This window comes from Montipora capricornis, chromosome 5 (assembly GCF_036669925.1).
Source record: "Montipora capricornis isolate CH-2021 chromosome 5, ASM3666992v2, whole genome shotgun sequence".
Lineage (NCBI taxonomy): Eukaryota > Metazoa > Cnidaria > Anthozoa > Scleractinia > Acroporidae > Montipora > Montipora capricornis.
The window spans coordinates 7,503,009-7,518,008 of record NC_090887.1 but is presented as its reverse complement, the minus strand read 5'-3'; the positions used below and the strand labels follow the sequence as shown (position 1 = coordinate 7,518,008).

At 37.9% G+C, this 15,000-nt stretch overlaps 1 protein-coding gene across 3 annotated transcripts in view; it reads right to left on the bottom strand.

The window, feature by feature from the left end:
* Positions 1-4,913: 4,913 nt before the first annotated feature.
* Positions 4,914-15,000, bottom strand: part of LOC138049319 (uncharacterized) — a 13,675-nt gene continuing 3,588 nt past the window's right edge. For 2 of the 3 annotated variants that reach the window (XR_011132361.1, XM_068895546.1), the window contains 5 exons: positions 12,195-12,751; positions 9,137-9,279; positions 8,407-8,635; positions 6,063-6,176; positions 4,914-5,131 (listed from right to left, as the gene is read on the bottom strand). Coding sequence is in view for 2 of the 3 variants with exons in the window: in XM_068895546.1 (XP_068751647.1) it covers positions 12,521-12,751 (231 nt within the window). In the remaining variant the exon portion in view is untranslated. Of the gene's footprint in view, positions 5,132-6,062; positions 6,177-7,697; positions 7,774-8,406; positions 8,636-9,136; positions 9,280-12,194; positions 12,752-15,000 lie in introns of all 3 variants that reach the window. The other variant, XM_068895547.1, reaches the window with a different exon arrangement.

The window sequence follows — 15,000 nt, the reverse complement described above, 5'->3', positions numbered from 1 at the left end:
AATACTGAAATATCCATAAAATTTTCAAAAAAGATGATTTGAAAAAATCAATGCTTACCTATATTCTGTATTTGGAGGTGAAACGTGCCATATGAAAAAAAATTAATTCAATTTAAAGACCGACGGAAATTTAGGTTTTTTCTCAAACCGGAAGTCAGTTCGTTTACGCATGCGCAGTTGATCTGAGAACGAGCGCGAGAAAGGGCGAGGACAAATCTTGGATGGAAACAACAGTTCGTGCGGTGATTTTTGCTTGTGGGTGGGTTTTCTGGTCAGCTCACTATATGATGACGTTAGTCACCGGAAGTAACATTTCACTTCCCTAGCAACGCTCGAAAAATCCGTCCTTGGGCCCTTAAACATATTACAATCACAAAAAATAATTGATACTAAAATTTGTTAATAGTTCACTCAGAGCAAATTAAAAAAAAATTATATTAAAGCTTGAAAAGATAATTTTAAGGAACAGAAAATATCATGAGAAAATCAAATAACAGTAAAAAAGGAAAACCCGCAGTCAAAAGACTCAATGCATGCAAGTAGAAAAAGATGAATTACAATACTAAGTACTACATTACTAAATACCAGGGCCCGGTTTGTTCAAAAGCCGATTAACGCTAATTCCAGATTAAAAATTAACCAAGGAGTTTGTAGTGCCTCGAACATTGTTGTGTTACATTTCTATCCGTGACACTTGCATGCTTAGAGGGGGCGTCTCTATTGCTCCTTGACTTTCAATAAACACGTGCGTCTTTGTAATTTCTGAGAGTGGTGTTCCGGAGAGAATAGAGTATTAAATTTAGCTTCGTTTCTGCTTCTCGCTAAAAGTTTATTTCTCTACTCCCAAGAGCTGTTCAATGCTGTTGATGTTTGGCAAAACCTTACATTAGAAGAAGTCAATCTTGAAAAACAAAAATAAGCAAAAGAAACTTTCACCGAAAAGTTAAAACTTGAAATAAAAGTATACGCTAATCCTGGATTAAGTTAATCTGCTTTTGAACAACCGGGCTCAGATGAACATTCATAAGTCTGCAAGATGTTTAGCTTTACTTCCTTGTTGAATTCTTTTTGGGGTAGATGTTTAAATTATTCCAAATTTTGGCAGCTGCAAAGCAAATGTTAAATTGACCATAGTTAGTTTTGATATTTTTTATGTAATATTACTTGATTTAGCAAATCTGGTTTTGTATTGATAAATTGATGATACTGTCCTGAAGAAATTATCAAAAGATGAGGGAAGAGGGTTGTTATGATACTGATACATAAAAACTACGTAAAAGAAAACAATGTCCTTTTCTTTTAAAATTTCCAGAGCTTTGCAGAGAGGCTCAGAGTGTTCATCTGGTTTTGACAAGGTAGTAATTAATACATATGGCTCTCTTTTGTAGAATTGTTAAGGATCTAAGAGTAGAACTATAAGTATTTCCCCGAACTGATACACCATAATTTTAAGGAACTTAAGGTATTTACGAATTCTTCTGTAGGGGCATGATTATCATAGTTTAAGAGATTAATGTTAAAACCACCAGATATCAAGCAGAGCTTTTTTTTTTTATCCAAGACAGAATAAAAGTTATTCACAAATATTTGTAAATTTAAAGAAGGATGCCCATACACAGGACCACAATGCAGGGGTGTAGCCAGGATTTTTCAAAAGGGGGGTCACACAGTGTCAAACAATATTAGATAAAGTCTGTAATTGTGGTTGTAAAATTCATTAATAATTCATTAGGGTGCAAACCAATCCCAGCACAGTATTCACATCACATATTGTACACAACTGTAAACCCCAATACAAATCAACTGGGGTTGATGAATATTATTATTAAACAGTAGAATTAACTTTTGATACAAACTCCTGCTCAGCTAATTAGTATTCATTAACTTTTGATACAGATCTCTACTGATTAAAATAACAATACTTTGCATTCAATTTAACATATTCATTTCACAAGCAGGATAAAATATTCGCGTCCGATCTGTATGGACGTTTACAATGGCAGGTCCATCCATGGCTATGTAAAAAAATTTCAGGAGAGCAAAAGCAGTTTAAATATTGCTGATCAAAATAAAAAGTTTTAGAGTCTTCAGTATGTGAATCGATCAACATCGAGAATTTACACTATAGAGTTATCGATAAACAAAAAGTCGCTGGAAAAAAGGCTTAAGTTTCTAAAAGATGTCGTAGAATTTTCCTCTTTTTTCCCTGCATAACAAGTTGTTTGTGGAATAAAAGGAACCCCAAAACCATTTTTCGGTCAAGTCACACAAAAAAATTCAATTTCATGGTTATAGACCGAGCACCTTATGCGCATATGCCTACCCAACAGAAACCAAACAAGGGATGCACATTAAGCATTGCCCTTGAGTCTATTACTGCTTTTGAAAACATTTTTACCAAACCAACACTGCAAATGGAAATGCTAAGACCATCACGTTAAAGTAAAACATGACTGGAATGAGGAAAGGAATCCCAGATGTTGGACCTGCCTTAACTTGTTCAGTCTGTAGTCATGTAGAAGTCATTGTGGTGGGGTACTCGTCTCACCCCAGTGGAGCATCACCGATCTCCTTTCTTTGTTTCTTCATCCAGTCATACAAGAGTTTAAAATACTCAGTGATAGCTGAAACATCCACCTCCTTTACTTCCTGTCATCTTCTCCAGAGCATAGGCCCAAGGTTTTCTCTTGACCGATCTTCAACATGTTACTGGAGTAAAAAAAAAATAGAAAGAAAGGAACTTTATTCAAGTGTCTAGTCATTCTAACGCTGGAGCACTAATTGGGGACACAGTACACTGAAATCAACAAATTGATGCAAATAAAATCAAATGTTGGTTTTTGAGAAGAGTGTAAAACTGGAGTAACCGGAAAAAAACATCTCGGAGAAGAGTAGAGAACCAACAAACTCAACCCACATGTGACGCAGAGTCTGGGAACACAATAATGGTGAGAGGCGAGTGCTCTCACCACTGAACCTGAGCTCTGACAGGTTTCTGCCTATGATTCCAAGAGTATTATTGGACACATTCTTTTTACTTGATGCAAACACTCATTAAAAACAGTTTTTCCCACTGTCAGCTTTATTTTTTAGCAGTGGGACTTATAAAGAGAGTGCTTTCTGATAGTTACCTTCGTTTGACACCTAACACGATTGTAGCTTGTATCAATAAAGTGTTTATTAGCGACTTTATATATTCTTCCTACGAAACCCCACGCGACAACTCTAACAAACAGGGTCAAATAACCAAAATAAAGTTATAACCTTTATTTGGACGACCTTACTTTGAAAAGAGCATTCACCATCCTTAAACGTACCGTTTTTAGAAAGACAACTAATTGCATAAAGAAATTAACTGATTAGAGTGTAATGTGAAGTGCTAAGTTTCTACCCCATATGAGCGTTGGCCCTACTAATGGAAATGGGCCCACACAAGGACAGAGAAAAACTCTGACCAAGGTGGGAATTGAAGCCACGAACTTCAGGTTAGATCACCGCTGCTATACCGACTGAGCTACAAGGTCAGATGGGAGTAGGCCGTGGGAACTGAAGATGTTAAAGTCACGGCAATGAACATGTACAAGTACAAGGAAGAGTTACATTCTTGCAAACGTTGGCCGTGAAGCAACGTTTGCAAAAATGTAATCCTTCCTTGTACATGTTCATTGCCGTGACTTTAACATCTTCAGTTTCCACGGCCTGCTCCCGTCTGACCTTGTAGCTCAGTCGGTAGAGCAGTGGTGATCTAACCATTGTGTGGGTCCATTTCCATTAGTAGGGCTAATGCTCACATGGTTCATATGGGGTAGAAACTTAACACTTCACACTACACTCTAATCAGTTAATTTCTTTATGCAATTAGTTGTCTTTCTAAAAACAGCACGTTAAAGGATGGTCAATGCTCTTTTTAAAGTAGGGTCGTCCAAATAAAGGTTATAGCTTTATTTTGGTTATTTGACCCTGTTTGTTCGAGCTGTCGCATGGGCTTTTGTATGGAAGAATATACAGAAGTCGCTAATATACTTTATTGATACAAACTACAATCGTGTCTTTAGGTGTCAGATGATGATAACTATCAGAAAGCACTCTCCTTATAAGTTCCACTCTTATAGTAGAATGCTACAAAAAGTAAAGTCTCTGCATACGAGCCAGAAGGCAGTGCGGCCATCAGGCCGGAGCTTATCCCAGTTTCCATGGCATGAAGCGACTTGGAGTATTTCTACTTCCCCCTGGATGGGATGCCAGTCCATCGCAGGGCTACCCTCCAACAATAAATTTGTTGCCGGTACCCACTTGGGTGGAGAAAGCTAGGCACAGTGAGAGTAATTAAAGTGTCTTGTCTAAGAACACAACACAATGTTCCCCCGAGTCAAGCACACATTATAACCATGAGGTGGGCTCGCCTCCCACAAAAATTCTTTTTTTGCATATTGTTAAAGTAAAATTACACAAGCAAATCATGTATATAAATACAAAGGAAATCAGGAAGAGTAAATTGTCTTAAGTACTCTATTTTTGTTAGAGTCAAAAAACAATAGAATGACTTAGTACGTACATCATCTTTTAATAAAGGACAAAAAATTATAAATAACCTCAAGATTCTCCTTTTCACGATAATTTAAATATGAATAAATTATTACTATTATTATTATAATTATTTCAATTCAACTAAGTTGACTAATTTTGAGCACTAACTCGAACAATGGAACGCCTTTGCTGCCTTTGCAAAACCTTAAAGGAGTGCGTATGCGCATTTCAGACAACATGGAAAGAAAGTGGACTCCAAAACATGGTCAGCGCCAAGCGAGAAAGAAAATGAATTCTTGAGAAGTTTGGAGCTATTCTTTTAAGACAAATACGTAAGTGAAAAGCGAAACTAGACATGTAACCCATTTGAAAATTCTTACTGTTTAGTCAATGATCCTGCCATAAACATGTTGACAGCAAAAAGAGATTAACCAAGTACTTCATGTTCTGCTTGTCCAACACAAGTTAAAAAGCTGGCAAAGAGTTGTTCATTTTAATTGTCGTTTCCCCATGATGTAGCTTCACTGGTTTAACAGGCTTCAAAAAGCACATTCTCTCTGCCGACAGCACTTCCTCCAACCACAGTCAACTCGTCCCAGCTACACTATAATTATACAATACAATATTTGTTTATTTCCACCAAATTATCGCAGATCTCTCTGAATTACTGGTAGGGTCAGACAATGCACTCACAAACATACAAATATACGCGTAGTTAAATAAATATAAAGACATAAATGTAGTATAAGCAATATAGTAGAAATCGAATACGCATAATTACGCACACTTAATATGCGACGCATATTTAACTGACACGAATTCTGAGAACCGGTCAGTTCGGCCAAGTAACACATGGCATGATGGTCCTGACCTCAGCGAATACGAAGTTTGCGACGAAACCACCCTGCTAGAAATTAGGGGGTAAAGCTGGCTTGCGTGCATAATTTCCTTCACAAATTTCTCGCACGCCAGGTGGCGTCTGGCCTCTAGAGACAGTAGCCCGGCACGCGCGAGGGCGTCCTCGTAACTCAAGTCAGGACCAAAGATGATTCGTAGGGCTCTCTTTTGCACTCTTTTTATTATGCACATCACAACACCTTTTCACTGCAAAAGATTATATATTTCAGTAGTTACTAACATGTGCTTTTCCTTATAATAATTTTTCTACATGTATTTAGTTTAGGGTTGGAAGAGACAGGGGCGACGTTAAAATCCCAAATTCAAGGTTAACTTAACCTTGAGGATTTAAAAAAAGCAGACTCCAAAATTAAACATTGTCATCTCCAATCGAAAAAAAATTAATTCCCCTGAAGTTTAAACTGGTTCTTCTTAGGCTCTGAAGTTTGACCAGTTTCAAACTTCATCCAACAACTTCCAACAAGTCGAAACAACAAGCCACAACACACAACATGGTGTGCAAACGCTCGCAACATGTTGGCCCCAACAATGTTGCGAGCATTGTGCACGGGCCTTTACAGGACAACACGTAAGTTAAAAGCCAAAACTTGACATATAACCCGTTTGAAAATTCTTACCATTGAGTCAATGATCCTGCCATAAACATGTTGACAGCAAAAAGAGATGAACCAAGTAATTAACTCCTGCTTGTCCACTTGTTTTTGACTTCAAATTGACCGGCGAGCCACCATCTTGGATAATTGTGACAATTAATAGAATTAATATTAACATTTAGTAACATTAATTAGACTAATGTTATTAAGGTGATTCCCTAGTATTGCACTTCCTGTTCTGCGCATAACACAGCGTAGGCCACGTTCGTATTAAGGCATGGCAAAGAGGCTTTATGGTCAAATTTCACAGCTCAGTTCTGTTTTCTTTGTGTCACAAGTCTAAACGGATATTTCTAAACTAAACGATGTTTGAATTTAACCATAGACTCGTAGCCATGTGTGAATATTGATATATCGAACGTGGCCAAAAACATTTCAAAATGGCGACCTTTCCTGCCGGAAACTTCGCTAGAAAGAAGAAGAATGGCCGTTTTCAGAGCACAGCAGTAAAGAGCAAAACAAGAAACCTTTCAGACTCTCACAAAACAAAAAGTCGAGTGATAGCTTTGATGATGCTAAAGAACATTTCAGTCCAACAGTGAAAGTGAAACCTTGCTATCGGGGAGAAGTGTTGTTGAGGGGTCAAGCTTGGTCTGCTTTCCTAAACGAGGTTGCTCCATCACTCATGGACACAAAATTGTCTCCTCGAGATCACGCACCCGAAGAATATTTGTAATCAAGTGCCTTTTCAAGACGTGTGCCTGTGCACACAAAACAAACGTTAAATTATTCTTTTTGAGCAATACAATTCACCTGTTTTGTTATTTAAAGAATTACGTCAAAGCTGTGCTTCCTGTTCTGCAAAACGTAGCCTGAACCGACAGAACAAACTTGTCCTTGATAGATGAAGTCGCAATGATTAAATGAGTAACTTGAGGAAGTTATATCTCGCGAACGAGCTCGGTGACCTATTTATTTAATTGCACATTTCGAGTAACCATATTGTAGGGAATAATCGAGAAAAGTTTAAGGAAAATCTTACAACATCTTCTATTACTAAGGAATCACCTTAAGTGTTATTAACGACATAACTGAATTATTTAAGACGGCTGCGCCCAGTAAAGTTGTAAGTGATTCTAATAATTCGTTTTCCTGATGCAAACATTCATTAAAACAGTTTTTCCCATGGCTTAAATTAATTTCGAGTCAATCCTGCCATGAATGCGTTTACTGCAACAAGAGATGAACCAAGTACTTCACTGCCGCCTTGATGCTGCCAGTTCTGCTCGTCCGCACAAGTCAAAAAGCTCGTAGAGAGTTGCTCATGTAAATTTTGAAGTCCTATGATCTTGCGTCACTGGTTAAGCAATGACAATAGGTGACGTTAACGATATCTCCTCTACACTGAGTCGAAAATACTATATCCAGATGGGGAAAAAAGGCTTTTCCCCTCTTCCTTATGATTTTTCTACATGTTCTTATTTCAGAGTGGGAAGAGACAAGGCGGTACCAAAATTCCAATAATGAGGTTAAGTTAACCTTAACGTACCCAGGAAGTGTTCTCTAAAACTTCCAAACATTGGTCAGCTCCAAACAATAAGGACATGAATACATCAGAAGTTTCAACTTGTTCTTTTATAAGGCAAATACATGAGTTACCTTCTTGAGGTCAAAACCGAAACTCAAGGTTAATTAACTGTGATTTCCCACGATGTTGCTTCACTGGTTTAGCAGGCTTTAAAAAGGAACAGGAGACAAGAAGTTTGGAACAAGACACCAGTGAAAGTAATCATGTGGAGAGAGAGAGAGAGACCCCCAACGGAACCCAACGGAACACAACTTTAGGGATGTCATGCACTTCCTTAAAAATGGAAAATGGATTATTACTGGCACGCATGACAAAGCTTTTCAAGCAGTGAAAAATGAATTATACTACGCCACGGACGATATTTTCTTTACACTCTTTCACAAATTATCCACCCAAAAAATTCAATCCTCTTTCGAGATTGACGATAAAATAATCTTAAGTATACAGTCGAAATACCATAACTGGATAGGGAAAACAACTCCTTTATGCCAATTACATTTCCAGTAATTAGAAGTTACTCTAAGTAGTTACAAGTACTAACATGCTTTTTCTACATGTATTTAGTTTAAGGTTGGAAGAGACAGGGGCAACATCAAAATCCCAATAACAAGGTTAAGTTAACCTTGAGGTTTTCAAAAAGCAGACTCCAAAATTAAACATGGTCAGCTCCAAACGAAAAAAAGTGAATTCTTCTGAAGTTTAAACTTTTCTCCTTTAATTAACAGAACAATAGTAAGTTAAAAGCTAAACTTGACGTATAACCCATTTGAAAATTCTTACCGTTGAGTCAATGATCCTGCCATGAACATGTTGACAGCAAAAAGAGATAAACCAAGTAATTCACTTCTGCTTGGCCGCACAAGTTAAAAAGCTGACAAAGAGTTGCTCATATTAACTGTGAGTTCCCATGATGTAGTTTCACTGGTTTAGCAGGGTTCAGCAGCACGTCCTCCAACCACAGTCAACTCGTCCCTGCACTGTACGCACATCAGAACACCTGATGCTGTTTCTAATAAAAATTGATATAATAATAATTAAAATAAGTATAATATTTAAGCTAATTAATGCACTTGTTTGTTTGTCACGCCGCTTGCGTCTTAATTTGGATGCATAGTTCTGGTTTCGATAAAGACGGCAATCAATAATGTAGCCTGCGAGCAGGCTCTCATGGGGGCCCAGCGCTAGCGTTGAATCAGAAATCACTCTCCCACACAGCCCCAGTCCCTCGGCGAACCGTGCAAGCATAGTCACGCCTCCCCTCCCCCTCTATCTGCAACCTCGTTCCCAGGGCTTCTCCCTCATGTGGGGGCGGGGCAATAAAAAAACGCCCCTCCCCCACATGAGGGAGAAGCCCTGGGAACGAGGTTGCAGATAGAGGGGGAGGGGAATCGTGACTTAATGCTTGCACGGCATTATTGATTGCCGTCTTTATCGAAACCAGAACTATGCATCCAAATTAAGACGCAAACAGCGTGACAAACAAACAAGCGCATTGCTTGAAATTACTTACTTGGCGTTTGTATGCTTCGACACACATCCTCAGAAGTGACTGGTAACTAATTATTGCTAAATTCTCTCTCAAACAGCAGTTCCTCCAACCACAGTCAACTCGTCCCTGCACTGTACACACATCGATATCGGAACGCCTTTTAACTGCAATAAATGATATATTTCATATTTAAGTTTTATTTTAATTATTTATGTACATTTTGTATTTTTACTGGGTTGCCGTAGGGCAATCCCAGTCGGAAATTGGGTGGCATTTGTTCGGTATTATTTTTTTATCCGTGTCGGTAAAATTCTTGTCTGTCACTTCCCTGCTAAGTGGTATCTTTGTGCATAGAGGCTTCTGCTCGTATTTTCTTAGGATTGAGAGGGTAGTGGAAATGCACAGATTTCTCTGGTGGACACAGTAGAATGATAAACTTAACCGGCAATGGCGTGGAAAGTCATGCAACGCGAATGGCGTTTTAATGGTTCTTTGAACAAAATATACCCTTATGAAGTTCAATAATGGCAAGTCAATTGGATACTGAACAAGACAGGCGGTGGAATCTCACAAGCGACGAGTAATGGACTTTGACAACAATCTGTCGACGGCATCCAGCTGAAATCAAAGTGAGGTACATTTCTAATTTTACCAAGTGTGCTGTTATGTAGAACACTGAAACCAAATGGAAAATTCTCTGGTAACTTATGGGTTCAACAAAGACAGAACAAATCGAACACCTTAAGTGGATCTGTGATCAACTCTGCACAGTCTTAAGTAAAAACATGATTGGAAATGTGACAGTCAAGAATTATTTGAAAGAAAGCTTGTCGTTTATTTTGTGCTTCATTATTCAAGGAAAAGGTTCTTCATGGAAACGGTTTGATCCTGAACTTTTAATTTGGTGTAATATTGCACATATTTGACACAACTGAGTTTTTTTCTCTTCACACACGCAATGAAATAGGAAGGGGTTTTTGCCTCTAATAGCAAATAATTATGTTGTTTGTTTCAAGAAATTGTTCCCTGGAAAAGGTGGCTTTTATGAATTCATCATGTTTTATAATATGCGAGCTTAACTGGATAGTTTTTATGGCAATAGTAAAGCATTTTCGTGTCAAAATGAGGTTAGTGTCTTTCTCTTGTGCTAACTTAATTAAATATAAATATACATTCTGCCTCGTGATTTTGTTATTCTCGTTAACCAGCAATGGCCTCGAAAGTCATTGCAACGCGAATGGCGTTTTAGTGCATCTTTTATGTTGCTTGTTTCAATAAAATGTTTCGCTGGAAAAGGATTCTGTGATATTTTCTGCCTTTGTGAATTATAATATCATAATGTGTATTGAATTTTTGAGCTCAAGGTTGAAATGTGATACGGGAGGACATTTTTAGTATTGCTCTGTCAGCAGGAGAGGTTCACGAAAATAAGCAGGTCTGTTGGAAGCGTGCTTGAGTTTCAACAAAAGGAGCCGCAAAATCAGCAAAAAATTGTGACGCCGATGAATAATAAAGTAGCTGCTATTTCCAAAATGACGGAATTACCTGGTGATAAATAACCTCGTCTTGGACAGTAAATTTTTGACTTAGCAGAAACAATGGTCAACCTAAAGGGTTTGGGCGATTGTGATCTTTGTTTTGACTTCGCTCATTTATTGTCAAACTTTATAACACTTGACAGAAAAAGAAACTTACGAAAACCGGCTATCTTGCCATCATTTGACGCGGACGCTTCACTGTTTGGCGAGTAAACATGCCGCGGTAACTTAATCATGGCGCCCGCTGAATTCCGGCCATGTCACTTTCGATTTTGCGATTTATTTCTGCAGCCAAAATTGAACGTAGCAAAAATCAATTATCAACATGTCAGCCCAAAAGCCAATGTTTCTCACTTCCCATTTATTTTCTTCAATTTTTCTGGGTTCAATACTTTGCTAGTAACCACATGTCTTCTCAGGCTATTTACCCAAGACTTCTACCATGGCACTACAATGATAGACAATACCAAAACAACATCGTGTACTGATAGAGCTACATATTACGCAAGGATAACTTGAATCTCCTGGAAGACAACACACAGCTCAGTTGACATTTTAAATGGAATAAATCGCTGTGTTAATTCACTACCACGCGTAAGCAATTTTGCGTGTCTATTTTTTCCAAAGAGGACAGGAATTTCTTCTTTTTGACAAATAATAGGCCGGTAGCCAGCTTTTTACCTCAGAAAAGGATCTTTTTAGTCGTACGAACATGTGAGGACATGCGAGCCAAAGGGCCTCTGCTGGTATGACTTCTGGGTGACCCCTTAATTAAATGGTCTTAATGACCCCCCAACTTGAAAAAAAGTTGCCTGGGACCGTGCACGAACCACAGGCAACCCAGTGTACTCTCACGGAGGGTCTGGTTTAATCTAATAAAAATTGTCTGCGCCCGAAACTAACCTAATACTATGTTTCTAAAAATAATAATAATAATAATAATTATACTTATTATAATAATTTGAATTATAATTATACTAATTATGTTAATTATAATAATTATAATAATTTTTTTAAGGAAGACAGCCTCGTTTCCAGGGCTTCTCCCTCAGAGGGGGGCAGGGCGTTAAAAAAAAGCCCCGCCCCCAAATGAGGGAGAAGCCCTGGGAACGAGGTTGCAGATAGAGGGAAAGGGGAATTGTGACTGTGCTTGCACGGCATTATTGATTGCCGTCTTTATCGAAACCAGAACTATGCATCAAACGGCGTGACAAAAACATGCACGTGCATTGTTTGAAATTACTTACTTGGCGTTCGTATCCTTTGACATACATCCTCAGAAGTGACTGTTAACTAATTGTTAATTCATTAATCAATTATTGTTAATAAATAGTTACTTAATAGGTTACATATTAAAAAGTTTAAATTCGTAGTAAACGGTCACTTCTGAGGATGTATGTCGAAGCATAGGAAACGTCATGTAAATAATTTCAATCAGTGCGCTTGTTTATACTTTAATGTTTGTCACCGCTGCTTTTTTTTAATATTCTTTGTCTTGCGTGAAATTAATAGAACAACTCCTCTCAAAATGGATAGGTTACCTTAGTTGTTGTTGTCGGATATGGATAGTTCTCGCTGTTCATTTCACTCCGAGGGGTGTTTCGCCTTTAACTGTAACTACTCGGCTTAGTTTGCGGCAAAGAAAGCTTTCATATGTCGGGAGATCTTCGACAAGGAAATAGTCTCCTTTTCTACGATTAACGCGTGGATTTTACGCACTTCTCTTTTATCTCCTCAACAATATTTACGTTCTGTAGGAAATGTCCTCGGCAGTTGGTTCCCCTTCCCCATCTGCGTCCACGACCTCTTGTACTTGTTGTTTGCATCTTTGGCCGTTCTGCGCCTTTTACTCAATGTTGCATTGAGACTAACTTCTCTGACAGCTACGAGCTGGGGTATCGTTATTTCGCTGTTCGTGTTTTCCTCGTACTTCATCTTTTTGTCTTGTTGGTCTTAATTCTTCCTCATTGTCGTCTTGTGATGTTGCCTTTCTTCGTATTAAGTGTGATCCCATGACCAGTCGTATGTCCAAATGCGCTTGCAGAGATCGTCTCTTTTTAGTGGGTTCACTTGCAGGAGTTTTGCCCGACCATGAACCCTGCAAGTAGTTAACAACGGTTTCGTGAGAGCTAATTCGCATAAGCAGCTACTTTGAGATCTCTTCAACAACAACGCTTTATGGCTGATGTTACTTTTTACACAAGGTTTAAATGGTTATCTGAACTTCGAAATTACTAATTATTAGTGATCATCACATTCTTAAAAGGTTATCACTGTTTGAACTAAGGAAAAAATTTGCAAAGGCGTCCAATTTTAAATTTTCATATTTCAATACAAATGGTGGAACTTTGGCGGAATAGTTTACCTTTCAATGTTCATTCCAGCAGCAACCTTATTTCATTTAAACGAAAAATCAGGAAATTCCAAGGTTAATGGCGAACTCATGTAACTACTCAGAAGTTTGCCTTTATTTAGCTGTTTGATTTTATTTACCTCAAGTTTCATTAGTAGATTTATAGCATTTTGTTTATTTGTGGTGGTTCGCTTAGGATGGACTCTATCGCTCTTTTATGTTTCCTTCAATGACTCGATCTTCTACATTTTTTTGCCTTGTTCTAGTTTTTCCTGTCAATACTTTTTACAATATTTATTTATTTATTTCAATATTTATTTTAAAGTAATATATTTGTTTTAGTCTCTGTTTTGTAAAATAACAAAATAAAGAGTCTACAACGCACAATACTAAATGATTTTGGCTTTAAAACGTTTAAGACTTTTGAGCGAAAGCCTCAACGGGAAGAAGGACTTGGACAGTGTGTCATCTGGGTGAGCTTGGCTTTCATGCTTTCATGCTTTCGCCCAGTTGAGCGACTGTAGTCGAATCATCGTTGCACTTAGTTTAACTTGTGGGTTTTTACAAGTGAATTGGACTTTAAATCCTTCCTCCTATTATAGTAAGTGTCCCTTAGAACTACACCCTTTTGAAACTGTATTATCTTTTAAAGGTGTTTATCTTTTCCTGGTGAGGTACCCTTTTCAGTTAGCACCCACACTATGATCACATCGCCTAGTGTTGAAAAGTTAGAAATTATGCGAGAATATAATCACCTGAACAATTGTACCAAAAGAAGTTTTCCTCTAAAGAAATTTCCTGTAATATTACCAAGTTATCAAACGTTATTTCGTCCTCCACTCTTACCAAGAAATTACTTTAAATCACAAGTACTTTTGTTTACCATCATATATAAATTTTTTTTCCGCAAAAAAGCGTTTGCACTGGAAATAAATGAATTTCATAATCGCTATTTTTTTGCTTCAAATTACCCGGGCGCCACCATCTTGAATAATTGTGACAATTAATGTTACTAATAAGTGTTATTAACGACACAACTGAATTATTTAAGACGGCTGCACCCAGTATATTTCAAAGTTGTAAGCGATTCTACTAGTAATAATTCATACGAGCTAACTGTCCCGGATTATCAGGGAGTCTCCCGGATACGGAACGAATCTCTCGGTTTCCTGTACGGGTCATTAAATCTCCCCGATAAAAATGACTCTGAACCTTTTACAGACGTTTCTCCATTCTAGACTCAAATTGCATCCCCAAGTTTTAAAAAAGTTCGATTTTTTTGAACTCGTTTCATTGTTTCTTAATGCACTTCTTCATCTCTGAGTTCCAAACATGTTTTAATAGAACTAAACAAAATGACTTCCTTTAGCTATCATAGCCATATAACCGATTGTTTGATTGGATCTCCGATTAACCAATAAAAATTATTGACGTAAGTACCCCGTTTTCCCGCAAATTCACAATGGTGGCAGAATATTCTGTCTACTGGGGGATGGGTGGGTGCGTTTTAAGGGGGAGAGAGGAGGGGAGGGGGAGTGGGTAGGTTGGGGGAGGGGTAAGGAAACCAGCTGGAAAAAATCTCCAGATTTTAGATTTCCATAGGTTGGCATCTTTTATAATTCGTTTTCTCAGATGCAAACACTGGTTAAAAAAGTTTTCCCGAAGCTTAAATTTATTTCTCGTAGCAATGGAGAATCTCCGGGCCTGAAAGGAAAAGCAGTGGAACCTATAAGAAAAGTGCTTTCTGATAGTTAAATTCTGACACTTAAGGACCCGATTGTACTACGTATCAAATAAGGTATTTATTAGCGACTTCCGTCGATTATTATGTAAGAAAACCCACGCGACAGCTCCAACAAACAGGGCCAAATAACCGAAACGGAGCTATAACCTTTAATTGGATGGCCTTACTTTGAAAAAAGCATTCACCACCCTTAGTTCAAACCGTTTTTTGACCGACAACTAATTGCTTCAAGAATTGCCCTTGGCAAAAA